Source organism: Heteronotia binoei, chromosome 8, assembly GCF_032191835.1.
Source record: "Heteronotia binoei isolate CCM8104 ecotype False Entrance Well chromosome 8, APGP_CSIRO_Hbin_v1, whole genome shotgun sequence".
NCBI classification, from domain to species: domain Eukaryota; kingdom Metazoa; phylum Chordata; class Lepidosauria; order Squamata; family Gekkonidae; genus Heteronotia; species Heteronotia binoei.
Genome location: NC_083230.1, coordinates 8,175,029 through 8,188,567, shown reverse-complemented (window position 1 = coordinate 8,188,567; position 13,539 = coordinate 8,175,029). Strand labels below are relative to the sequence as shown.

At 43.4% G+C, this 13,539-nt stretch overlaps 1 protein-coding gene across 1 annotated transcript in view; it reads right to left on the bottom strand.

The window, feature by feature from the left end:
- Positions 1-336: 336 nt before the first annotated feature.
- The window catches only part of CDHR3 (cadherin related family member 3), a 60,883-nt gene continuing 47,680 nt past the window's right edge, over positions 337-13,539 (bottom strand). Inside the window, exons 14-18 of the mRNA XM_060244539.1 lie at positions 13,100-13,281; positions 7,232-7,245; positions 2,432-2,463; positions 1,270-1,318; positions 337-686 (exon numbers count right to left, since the gene is read on the bottom strand). Of these exons, the coding sequence (XP_060100522.1) occupies positions 337-686; positions 1,270-1,318; positions 2,432-2,463; positions 7,232-7,245; positions 13,100-13,281 (627 nt within the window). The remainder of the gene's footprint in view (positions 687-1,269; positions 1,319-2,431; positions 2,464-7,231; positions 7,246-13,099; positions 13,282-13,539) is intronic.

The following is a 13,539-nucleotide window of genomic DNA, read 5'->3' as shown; positions in this document are numbered from 1 at the left end:
TATGTTTAAAAATATCAGCCAGTCTTCCAGAAATAAGCTGTAAGTCTCAAATGGAATTCATATCCAGTTTTTCTAGCTGCAGGCTAGCACCTTGCCCCTCAGGTTAGGAATGTCAAAGCAGCTGGAAATTTATCAAGCCACTCACACACCTCTTGTGTATCTCAGATCATTGCAATTGACTGCACTCTGAACATGCCATCCGAATTGGAATTGTTACCCGCAACAGGCTGTGGTTTAACAGTGTCCCTTTTAATCACTAATTCAAAAGGGTTTAATTAATAACAAGAAAAATGTGTTCACATTACCTCTCTGTTTTTGGAATATCAGTAAAGAGTTTTAAACTTGACTTTGATATTTAGGGTATATTTTAGGAGATGGGATGGGTGACCTGTATGGGGGAATTGCTGACCCATTAACCAGAGATTTTTCTTTTGGCACCTGTAATTTTTGATCATTATCCTGTTCAGAAATCTCAGTCTTCTTTTCTAGGGGTGCTGACGCCATGCTGTCTTCTCGTCCCTTCTTGCTGACAGCTTCCTTTCTGCTTAGATTCCCTCGACCAGGGTTTGTTTTAGTAGCCATTACCTGTGCCACTGGATCCTTTGCTTCAGATTCAGGAGGCACATTTATATTTTTCCATCTGCGAGCCCCAGACTTTGAATTAAATTCATACAAGTGGCCAGTGACTATGGAAGAAAACAACAATTCAGCTACTACTCCTTTTCACCGAAGAAGAGGCTGGCTTTTGTGAGCTTAGCAACAAAGCATGAGAATAATATTTGCCTAACTAAATTGTATAATTCACTGCCAGTGGAAATAGAGATGATCAGAAGCATAGATGGCTTTAAAGGGGGGGATTATAAATAGCTTAATAGAGGAGAGGTTCATCAATGGCTAGCAGTCAAGGCAACTAAAGGAAATTTCCCCATATAGAGGCTGCAAGCCTGTGAATATCAGCATGGGAGGCAACATCAAGGAAAGACCTTGGCATTTATGCCCTGTTCCTTGGCCCTCCAGGGCAACTAGTTGGCCACTGTGTGAAACACAATGTTAAACTAGTTGTGCAACTGGTCTGATACAGCAGGGCTCTTCTTATGTTCAAATCAATGAGTGGATTGGGGCCAATATGTATTATTACTACGGTGCTCCACTCCTGCTGCTATTACAGTGTGGCTTTCCTACTTGCATTGGGAATGCATCTGTCTCACTAACATTGCATGTTTCAACAGAAAGAAAAATTCTCATTCTTGTAATTGTTAGTGATAATACCTGGATCTCTTGCTTCTCCATCAAAAACAGCATTTACATTGGTCATCTCCTAAAAAGGGAAAGAAGATGTGGATTTGAGCCTCCCTGTTAAATTAGGGGGTGAGGTGCAATTGGAAATATTGATCTAAGCTGTGTTATAGCAGCGCAAGTTTAATTAAGAGTGGCAAGAAAGCCACTGATGCTTCAGAGGCATGCAGATCCCCTTTAATCAATACGATTAAATACTTAAATAAACTTCCCCTTCTTATTTCCTAGCTTAGGTGTCAGCTCCTAGAGCAGCCCTTGTGCGCATGCCACCATTTTGATGATGTCATTTCTGGGTGGTGTCATCGCACCAGCGACGCAGGGGGAGGTTCCCCCCGCTGGCCCAATGTGGGCCGGCGGGTTGGGAACCTCTGGGGTGGGGGATTCCCCGCCCAGACCAGGGGCTTGGCAGCCTTACTGTAGCAGGAGGGATCCCTCATCCAAGGAGGGTGGTGAGTCTGTTGGCATTAGAGGAAGGAAACATTTAGTTTGTCATGTCAGGGCTGTTATTTTCTTGACTATTCCTACTTTTAGTGTTGCACTAGTAATAAAACTCACATGTTTTGAGCACTTACAATAAACTTGTTATTGGTATACTGCCTGGGTCCTCACATCTCTTTAGTCCTGGATGGAAGGTGTTTTGTTAAGAGGGAAGATGGGTGTGTGGGTGCTCTGGACTTTCTTAGACAGATCCTCACCAGAGTGGTGGCAGCCAGTACAAAGCCCTTCCTGGTCCCTTGCTCTCACATGCCACCTGGGGTTCTTCTAATTTTAGGCTCTGTATATATGCAAGATTACTGCATGCGTGGATTTGGTGGGATGGTAGGCAAAGCAGCGATGCAGTGACAGTGTCTCTTTTCATTGGTGGGGATAAGTGATCATGGATGTGGCTCTCTGTGAGCTGTGGAGTGAGTCCCACTGAGTTGTTTCTCATCCTTGTAGAGCTGATACCAGCATCTTTTTTCCTAAACAGTTTCTTGTGTCTCTAACCAGCAGCATGGCAGTCTGATGTAAGTATTTCTGTCTTTCCCAACACTCTCCATGATAAAGAAGACCAAAACCTAATGAAAAACTGGTTATATTTCCTGAACCAATTATCAATTTGGTTTTTCCCATTTTTATTTTACAGAACACTTACCCAAACTACTTCTTTCTTAACTTTCTTCTTCTCTATAGAGAAAAAATACAGAGGATAAAATTGTTTTTCCTAAATATATTCCAGATTATCCATACATGATTAGTGGCTGTAAAGGCTGACTTCGGGGGTTCTGAAAGAAATCTTTTTTTTAGTCAAGAGGTGCTCAGGAGGCTTGTTTGAAAAACATTATGCTCCATTAAATGCTACTTGCTATTAGGGTTGCCAAGTCCCTCCACTGCTCTGGCAGGAGACTCTTCTCTCACGCGCAGACAGGCAGGGGAAAGACTGACTGACAGAGAGAGAGAAGGAAGAAAGACAGGGGAAAAGACTGACTGAGAGAAAGAGAGAAAGAAAGAGAGAAAGAAAGAGAGAGAGAGAGAGAGAGAGAGAAAGAGAGAGAAAGAGAGAGAGAGAAGAAAGAAAGAAAGAAAGAAAGAAAGAAAGAAAGAAAGAAAGAAAGAAAGAAAGAAAGAAAGAAAGAAAGAAAGAAAGAAAGAAAGAAAGAAAAAGAAAGACATGAAATGGCAGCCTGGGAAAACACGAAATGGCAGGGCATTTCAAGCTTCTCCCACCCCCCCTCGCTCTACTCAGATTAGCAATGGCAAGGGAGGGAGGGAGGAGGGAGGGAGGGAGATAGGCAGGGGAAAAGACTGACTGATAGAGAGAAAGAATGAATTAAAGGGAGGGAGGGGAAGAGAATTGGAAACAAATAGAGAAAATAAGAAAAAGGAAAAGGGAGGGAAGGAGTGAAAGAAAGGAGGGACAAAAGGAAGAAAGAAAGAGAAAAAAAAGGAAAAGAAAAGAAAAACAGAAAGAAACGGGATGGGAGCAACTCACCTTTTAAACTGCTGACTCTTGCCATGCAGCTGACTCTCGTGGCACAAGCAAGACTGGGTCCCCTGACCTCAGCTGGTCAGGGGGAAGGTCAGGTCTAGTTCCTGCGGCTCCTCCTTCCCCTGTGCCTCCTCCTCCCTCCCTTCCCCACCCCAGGTCAGTTTCATGCTGGTTACGGTGCCCCTCCCCACCGCCCAATCACGTGACCGGCGGGAAAACGGCGTGAGCTCTCACTCAACATGGGGGGGCAGGCCAGCAGCAGGTCAAACGAACGGCGTCCAAATAGGGTGCTGCTGCTGCTCCCTCCCAGAAGGAGGAGGAGGTGTGAGAGGGTGCAATGCCATGTGGGGGGAGGAACGGGGGCGCGATGCCATGGGGGGAAGGTGTGGGGGATGTCAGGCCACCGGGGACCCCATGACCCGGCATTGAGGCCTCCGTGGCCCAGTGCCAGGTCATGACCCTGCTGTTGGGAAATGCCGCATTAAGGTCTTCTTGTGGTTGTAGCACAATCTGTTAAAGATTCAATTTGTGTAATACCACCCAGACTCTGCCCCAGAAAATCTGGGCAGTGTTTTAGAAGCCATGTCTGGGTGGTTACAACAGAGTTGGCTGAAACTTGATCCATCAAAAATGGAGGTCCTGTGTCTGAGCCTGGGCAGGGTAGGTTCAGGAATCAGGCTCCTAGTTCTTGGTGGGGTTCCATTTGGTGCTAGCACCAAGTTTTGTTAGTTAGTTAGTTTATTCGATTTATATCCCGCCCTCCCCGCCAAAGCAGACTCAGGGCGGCTCACAAACACAAACAGTTAAATTAAACATTAAAATAAACAATTTAAAACAGTTTAAATAATTTGCTTCTAATTTGGTTCCATATGATTTAGGATGGCATTCAGTGTTCTTAGGCATCCAATTGGATCTGATATTGCGGTGGTGGTCGTCACCTAGGGGTGATCCTGGATGCCTCGCTCTCTATGGACGCCCAGGTCACCACTGTTGCCAGGTCTGCCTTTTACCATCTTCAGTAGATCAGGCAATTGGTTCCTTATCTCTCCACCCAGGATCTGGCCACAGTGACCCATGCAATGGTTACTTTCAGGTTAGATTACTGTAAATGCATATTACCATACCATACCAAACCTTTAATGGCATAATAGATTCAGATAAAAATACACAGAATATAAAAATTTAAACACTGGAGATAAAATCAAAATAAAACCGAGCTTACAGATGCATTCAAACATGGTCAGAATTAAATTTAAGGATGTCAGCCAGAAATTTTGCCACAGCCTCACTAACCACCCCCTCAGTATCACTCAATAAATAATAACAGGGTGGCAGAATGGACAAATCTGGAGAAAAAGAAAGCTTGCCAAATAAATCTTTACGGAGGTTATGGTATAAAGAACAATCAAGCAATATATGCTGGATTGAGTCAGGGGTATTTGCTCCACAGGCTTATCCTTGAATCTGATCCAAAAACTTCAGATGCTGCAAAATGCAGAAACTCGCCTACGGACTGTGATGTCTGTGCAGGCACCCATTCTGCCAGTGCTCTGCCAGTTGCACTGGCCACTAACTGACTATTGGATCCATCTCAAAGTGATGGTACTATTTAAAGCCCTGAGTGGGCTGGGACTGATATATCCAAGGGATCATCTCTCCCCATATACCTTCCCCAGAGAGCTTTGTGCTCCACTGACCAACAACTACCGATTATCCCTGGCCCAAAGGACATCCAGTTAGTCTCAACCAGGGCCAGGGCCTTCTTTGTCCTGGCCCTCACTTGGTGGAACACATTCCCCACCTTAGACCAGGACCCCGTAGGGCCTATTACAGTTCTGCAGGGCCTATAAAATGGAGCTGTTCCACCAGGTTGGGTTGGTGGACCAGGTTGAGTTGGTGGACGTCCAATCATAAGGCCTCCCTGCTGAAAGTTGCCCTGCTACATCTGCCCATGCAGAGCATTGGTGCTGTTAATCTGTTGCGATGCCTGCTTCCCATCTATCCAGCTGTTAGGGTTACCACCTAAACTATACTTTGTCATCTTTTAATTGTTTTAAAGTACTTAATGTAATGACTAGGAGCGTTTTCGCACTTACCTTAAGCCGGAGCGACGCCCCTCTTCACCGCGCAGCGTCTGCACGGTTTTTGCACTAATTGCAACGCAGCACCTGGAAGAGCCGCAAAGTCCCGCAGCTTTTGCGTCGCAAATGTAAACTGGTTTTTGGCGGTTTACATTTGCGACGCAAAAGCCGCGGGACTTTGCGGCTCTTCCAGGTGCTGCGTTGCAATTAGTGCGAAAACCGTGCAGACGCTGCGCGGTGAAGAGGGGCGTCGCTCCGGCTTAAAGTAAGTGCGAAAACGCTCTAGGTTTTTTTAATGTTTTATAACTTTTGATGTTACCCACCCTGAACCTGCTTGTGGGAAGGGTGGGATATAAATTTAACAAATAAATAATAAAAAGGGGAGACATGCAAGAAACATGCAGGGAAGAGGCATTCCTCCCCTTTGCTTCCTTCTCTCCCCTTCTCTGTCAATGTACTCTCCTGTCTTTCTGCACACACCCTTATCTCTCAACCTTCCTTCCTAAGTGCCCAGCCTGATGAAGCCTCCCCCTTGACATAGGCAATAGTGGCAGAGGCCCCTGCAGCAACTCCAGGGCCATGTTGCTAGGAGGTCTGAGTAAGAGAGGAGAAGAAGGGAGCCAGTGGTGGGACCCTAGGAGGGATCCACCAGCAGCAGTGTCTCCCGTGCAGCTCTGTGGGATACTGGGGAGGGAGCATGGCTTCTAGCCACCCAACCCATTGAAGCCTCCCCCCCAGTGGAAAGAGCAACTCCGGAACCATCTCCCTCACCCATGGCTGCATCAGGCAGGCATGGAGGGAACACAGTTCCATCATTAAGGGGACAGCCCTTGTGGTGGCTTCAACCATAGTCCTGGTGGTGACGGGGATGGTCCTCACTGCTGTGGCTTCACTGTTGGCTCTGGTGGTTTCCCCTGTAGTCCTTGAGGCAGCAGGGCTCTCAACACTGTGGGTCTGGTGATGGCGTCTGCCTTGGCCCCCTAATGGTAAATATGTTCTCTGTGCATGCACAGGGAATGCAGTTTTAGTTTTGGGAGGATTTAAGTATTCCAGGGTACTTTTTAAATGTTTCAGATTCTTTTTTCTGCCAACCTGGAGAGTCCTGGGAACTTAAAGGCATCACTGACTAGTTTGATCCCTTCCCATCTTAGTTAATTAAAAGGTACAGATAGAGGGTGTTTGTCTGCTGGGTAATTAATACCTCCTTGCTGCAGGGCTGTTTATCAAACTAATTGAAGGAGGTGATTGTTGAACCTTTTTTAAAAAATAAACTCTGTCCACCGAGGGAGCTTGGACAAACTACGGATCGGTTTTTAAGCTTCCTTCTTTGGTGGGAAAGAGTGCCGCCACAGCAGGCTCAGGGATATCTGACTGAAGCTTCTCCACTTGATGCTTTCCTGTCTGTTTTTTAGTCTGGTTTCCAACTTAGTTGGAACACTAGTGGCTTTGATAGCACTGGGGGATGATCTTTGGCTGCCGCTCTCCAGTGCCAGGGCATCCTTGGTATTATTTAGACCTATTATCCATCTTGTTGGGCCAAAGACTGAGATTGGAAGTATTTGGCATCTGCTCTGCTCTGCCATATAAGACCATCCCACTTCCAATGGCATGCAGGCCACAGATATAATGGGCGGGGCCAGTGGTGATTGATAGCGCATACATTGTAAGGGCACTGCTGTGCACTACTGCCAGAATTATATATTATTCTGATATCAGGTGCAGTCCAGCCCATTTCTATCCAATCATTTCACTTTCAATGGAACTTTAGAATGAGTGACTGGATTGGCTTCCATCGGAAAAATACAGAAAGTCTAAAAAAAATCTCTCTGATTTAACAGTGGAATAATTCCAAGGGATAAGGAAAGCACAGAAAATAGGTACATACCTGGGGTCTTTATCCTGTTAAATAATAAAAAAGAAGATATATTAATATATTTGACCAGTCACTTGGCAATGCAAGGTTATCATCCTTTAATGAAGAGCATGTCAATAATGATTCATGAATCATGACTGGGGGGAGTGACACCAGCTTACGCTCAACAACCATCGGACAGAGCCACAACAGCACAATCTGGTGCCTCTGGCAAAGAGAAAGAAGAGTGCTCCCAAGCACTATGAGCATGATATAAATGTTTATTGTGTTTTTATTCTCCAGCAAGAATGCTAGACTCAAGATTAAAATATCCCTATTCTTATCTCACACCTACTCACTTTCCCACCAGTTTTGGAGACAAGGGTTTTTCCAGGCAATTGCTCTATGATGCAGCAAAATGCTCACTTGCATTTCCTCATTGGTGCACAGGAGCCCTTCCAAGAAGTATTTATTCTGAGGGAATATCATATTTCCCCAGATTTCCAGTCATAATGTATGATTGTTATGTAGAAGACCTGCCCGAATCTGGCAGATCCTTGCCAGTAGGGAGCACTGTGCACCCTCCCACGACCTTGAACATATGAACATATGAAGCTGCTGAATCAGACCTTTAGTCCATCAAAGTCAGTATTGTCTTCTCAGACTGGCAGCGGCTCTCCAGGGTCTCAAGCTGAGGTTTTTTCACACCTATTTGCCTGGACCCTTTTTAGTTGGAGATGCCAGGGATTGAACCTGGGACCTTCTGCTTCCCAAGCAGATGCTCTACCACTGAGCCACTGTCCCTCCCCAGACCTTCAGACTGAACAAGGTTTCCTTCTCTCTCATTAGTTACTTTTCTCCTGACCCTGCTTCTGTCAACTTAAGGAGCAAGAGCCAGCAGCATATTCTCTCTGGCTAATTTCCCTTTGCCCTAGAAAGGGCTTGGCTCATCCTGGGCCCATCCCCTTTGGAAGTTTTGCCCTTCTGGAACTCCCTTGGGATATGAGCAATTCCTGTGGAGGAACTGATGCCGCCCTTGCACTCCAAGTGTAATACATCTCTTTTGTTCCTCACCCCTGGAACAGGCTGCATCCCAGGTGATCATCAGGAAGTGGTCTGTTCAAGGGCCAGTCCCTATCAATCACTGGAGCAGCATGCTTTGCCTTACAGGCACCACATAAATTACCACTTTGGAGCATGGACACGGAGGGTGGGTCCCAGGATCCCCTCAAGGTCAGCAGCCCTAGAAATTGCTCAGGTCCCCAAAATAATGAGAAGAAAACAAAAAGCCGCGCTCTTTTGGAGCAAAGAGTTGGAAAAAAAACAATGGTGCAGTAGAAAGAAAATTTTATTCCAAAATATTAATACCCCATGCATTTCACATTAACCTTCCTCCGGGGGATCTGTGGAATATAACTGCAGCTATGATGGTTTAGAGTGGAAGCATTGCTGCATTTGTATTCCACAGATCCACCTAAGGAAGTTTAATGCAAAACACATAGGGATAGTAATATTTTGTAATAGAATTTTTCTTCCAATGCACCATTGTTCTGTCTTCATCTCTTAGGGAAAAAAAACCAAGCAAGACCATCATAATTCAAAGTTCTGTACGAAATGGGCTGCTCAAACACTGTTAATACAACTGCAACATTTCCCCTCTGTTCTCCACCTTCTGAGGGCTCTGTGGGTCTCCTCTGGTGCTAGAAAGACCTTTGATTATCTGCTACTTTTTGTGTTTTCATTGTCAGGATTCCATATTTTTCTTCTTCCTCCAAGAAAGCTAAGGGGCAACCTGACACCAAGACCAAAGGCTCAGTATGTTATCAGATACAGTTTACTTAAGACTTGGGACTTTTTAAAAATGAGGATTAGTCCAGTGACTTTGCCAATCATGTCTCCATCAGATGTATTTTGTGACAAGCATGAGAGAAGACTTAATGAGTTTATAACTTACTACGAGATATTGAATTCTCAAGGGGAGATTAAATCATTGCAAAAAATAGAAGAAGGGAAATCAAAAGGTTGACATATTTTTAACTAACTTTGCACAAGAAATTACTGTTCAACATGGTTGCTGTTTTTTGTTTTTGCCACTGTGTGACATAAGAGTGTTGGACTGGATGGGCCATTGGCCCGATCCAACATGACTTCACTTATGTTCTTAACTTAAAGACTCAAGGAAGCTAATCATGACTGTAGAGGTTGAATGAGAGACTTAACTGATTTTGATACCATTTGCTGGGATGTATTTATAAACCTTTACTTCAATATAACAGAAACAGAACAAGTTAAATCATACATGGCGCACCGATACCAGAATTTTGGACTAGAAATTACTTTTCAACAATGGGAAGTTTTGTGGATGAGAGCAATTGCATTTACTGCATGTCATGTACTAAGAGAAAATTGGTATAAAATGTTCTTTTTATGGTATATAACTTCCAAAGGTATTAAGAAGATGGTTCAGAGCTACCTAGGTGCCTGCTGGAAATGTAAAGAGGTGGAAGGCTCTTTCTTTCATATGTGGTGGACTTGCAGAAGAAGAAGAAGACATTGGATTTATATTCCACCCTCCCCTCAGGGTCAAGAGAGGCTCACAATCTCCTTTATCTTCCTCCCCCACAACAAACACCCTGGTATATGATTGGATGGTGAGCTTGGGGGAATCCAAAGCAATAATCATGAGGATCCATGAGGATCCGTGGTTTGGAAACATGTTTTTCCTCTGTTGTGACACCACAGATTGGTGGAGGCCTGATTTTTCTGGTGCTGCCTATAGTCTAAGACAGGATCTACAGCATAATGTTTTTTTTTATTTCATTTCACTGTAAAAATCAAATGAATTCATGAGGATCCGTGCTTTGGAACCCTGTTTTTGCATTGGTGAGTCGCCACGAATCTGTGGAAGCATGATTTTTTATGGTCCTGCCTACAGTCTAAGACAGGATCTACAGAATAATAGTGGTTTGATTGCATTTCAATGTAAAAATCATATGAATTCATGAAGATCCGTGTAGATCCGACTTTTACCTTTTTCCCTAAAAACTTACTCCAGTGCAAGTCAATCACTGACTTCTTTGAAACTCTCCTACCAGCATGTCCACGATCTTCCCTTCGGGCTTGTTGGCTCTAAGTCTGGAAAGGGTGGAGGGACAGGGGGTGGGGATCTTGGAGAGAGCGAGCGGGTCTTGTTTACAGAAGAATCCCAGAGGTGGAATAGAGAAAGCGACTCTTCTTTTTATTCTCTGTTTCGGTAGCAGCAAATGGTCAGCCTGGATTTTTTTTCTCACCTGCTTGACTTTCTGATCTGCGGGAATGAACTGCAATTGTCAAACTGCTGGCAAAGGGCTTTTTCATGCAGAGCAGAAGCTGGGGTTTTTTGTGGGGGAGGAGATGAAAGCACTTCTGAAGGGGGAGAGAAGAAAAGTAGCCGAGAGGGAGCGATTCTTGTATTCCTGTATTGCTGCAGGTGAGGCAAGGGAAGGGATTCCAGCGAGCCGGGTGGCGGTGCAAAAGAACCCGATCTTTCTCCCCCCCTTCCTGGGGGGGGGGGGGCGCCCCCCTGGCAGCGCCAGGAGCAAAACACCCCCTTTACCCCCACCCCCACCCAGATCCGACTCTGTTTCTATCTTTGTTATTCTTCCTATGGATGTCTACCAAAGGTCCCATTTGCATAGAGTTTATTTCTTTTTATTTCCCATTTGAATAAAGTTTATTTCTTTTCTTATTTCATATTGTGCCTGCTGCATTTGAATCACCTGAGCTTCCATTCTGTTTTGGCAGTAATACAAGCCTCCTGGGGGGAGGCGATTTTTGGAAACTCTGGAAAAACTTCTCTCAGCCCATGTTTATTTTGACTGGATTAATCTGGATTTTCAATTTTTGTAGTGGTCTTTGCTGCAATCCAGTGGAATTCACAACTATCTGCAGTGGAATTTACAACTATTGCTGAACTTGCCTTCAATAGGTTCATGTTGGATGTTTGTATTGATGCCAAGTGAAGATTTGAATGCCAAGCCCTATATAAGGTAATAAGTACTCAATACAAGAACCCAAATTCTTCAATAATATTAACAAAAAACTAATGTAATATGATTTATTCTTTATGTGAAATGGTCCTGACAAGAGAGTAATTAATAAATACTAATTTTATTAACAGATTACCTTAATTTAGCATTTCATATTGTATTTAACCCTATCTTCTTTTTATTTTTACTATCTCTAACGTTTCTGTAATCCTTCTTTTAATATAACTATAAATTAGTGTTTCTGAAATACAAGTTTCTTGTTGTTGAATATTGAGATACAGTTTTATTTGACATTGTTTTATATTATAAACTTAAGGTTTAAGCTTAATTGTTTTATTGGTGTAACAGTAATTAAATTAAAAGTTTGATGTAATAAATTAATGAAAAATCTCTATAGGCTATATAGACATCAATAATGTCAACACAGATGAAAGAAAGGGAGGGAAAGTTTGAGGAAGAACCTGATTCGGAAATGCCTGAATGGTTGTAGAAACTTTAAGATAACTTGGCTACACAGTTGAACTCAATTGTAGGACACACTCTCCTTCAGTCAGTGGGCATTGTTGAGCTGTTGCCTGATGTATTGTGAACTGAAGCCTCACCAGAAAGTTTTCATTGCACTGGGTGAAATACAGGGACCAAGTGGAATTCCAACTGAGCATACTGTTACCTTATATGATTTTTGAATTGTGGAAGCTCAAGTGGAATCGACTCTGAGGGAGGAAACTTTTATTCTGAAACATGGTATATATCTGGAATACGTGTATCTATTTGGTGGATTCTTCATATGGATATATTGCCTTTATGCTGTTTTATTGACACTTTATGCTTTATTATTGAAACTGTTATATTTGTGAGATTATTCAAGAAGACTGCTATGTTTGTTACCATTTAATGCTGTTGTACTTTATTAGTGCTTTGTGATCACAGTTTATTATCATTGATTTTTTCTTGCTTCACTGTGATCTTCCTGCTTTGTATTTCACTGCCTATGGGCTATGCCAGGGGTGGCCAAAGGTAGCTCTCCAGATGTTTTTGCCTACAACTCCCATCAGCCCCAGCCAGCATGGCCAATGGCTGGGGCTGATGGGAGTTGTAGGCAAAAAAAATCCTGGAGAGCTACTGTTGGCCACCCCTGGGCTATGCCATTTTCCTTTGATAGCATAACTTTCCACTGCTGTTGGGGGATATTCCCGGGCTGGAATGGCCTACATTGACAGGCAGAAGTGGCATAGAAGTGCCAGGGCACTGTATTGGTGCATATATTACTTAAGCCAGCTAATCTACAAAATATGGTAGCATCGTAGTTAGTGGGTTCCCTGAAAACAACCTCCCCACCCCCCGCCGCCGCCCCACCAGGATTCCAGTCTGTTATGGGTCATGTCAAAATTACAGACTGCTATAAAATATAAAAGCATACATTCCATTAATTATATGAGACTCAAGATATATTTCCATGAAAGAGGAATATTGGGAAGTATCCTACTATAGGCTGAAAGATGTTCCTCCAGTTTATAGAATTTTTCTCCAGTCTAAGGAATCTTCATCCAATGGAAGTGGCTGTTCCTTCAGCAGAAGAGCCACTTAAGTTGGAGGAAGTTCCCTTTAGCTAGAAGAAAGTTTCATACATAGCTTTGTGTAATGGTAAGATATAGGATGTTATAAATAGAACAACAACAACAAAAAGTAAGTGGTTACTTGATGACAGACCTTCTTTTAAGATTCTCTTGCACTTCCACAGAACCTTAATGGGACCACTGAAGAACCAGTGAGTCAAAGGGATACAACCACTCATGTCATTTCAGGAAACTCACAAATATACTGATATATCAGGAAACAACGCTAGGTATATTGTTTCTTTCATATTACTTACAATGGCATTTTATTTTCTTTGGGCTTTGGCCAGCAGTTGGTACGGATATATCTTGCCAGCAAGAAGATCAGATACCCAAGAAGTCCAAGGAGGAGCAAACTGCCAAGACAGACGATGAAGGGCACATACCAAGCCGAAACAAAATAGACGTTTTCTCTGCTGGTCAGAAGGGTAACACCTGGCTTGTAAAATGAAATCCAAAAAGAAGTTTCTTGATGATCAGTGTTTCAGTAGGTGTGTGTATGTGTATATGTGTGTGTGTATGTATACACACACACCGATATAGGAGAACAAAATTGTAAGCAATGGCATTAAAAATTATGGCATTTGCATTTACATTTGCATTTACCAGATTTAACTGCATCTATCAGGGTTTAAACTGAGATGACTCACTGTACTTGTTGGAAGTGGAGAACAACATATCTCTTTGCACCCAGTAC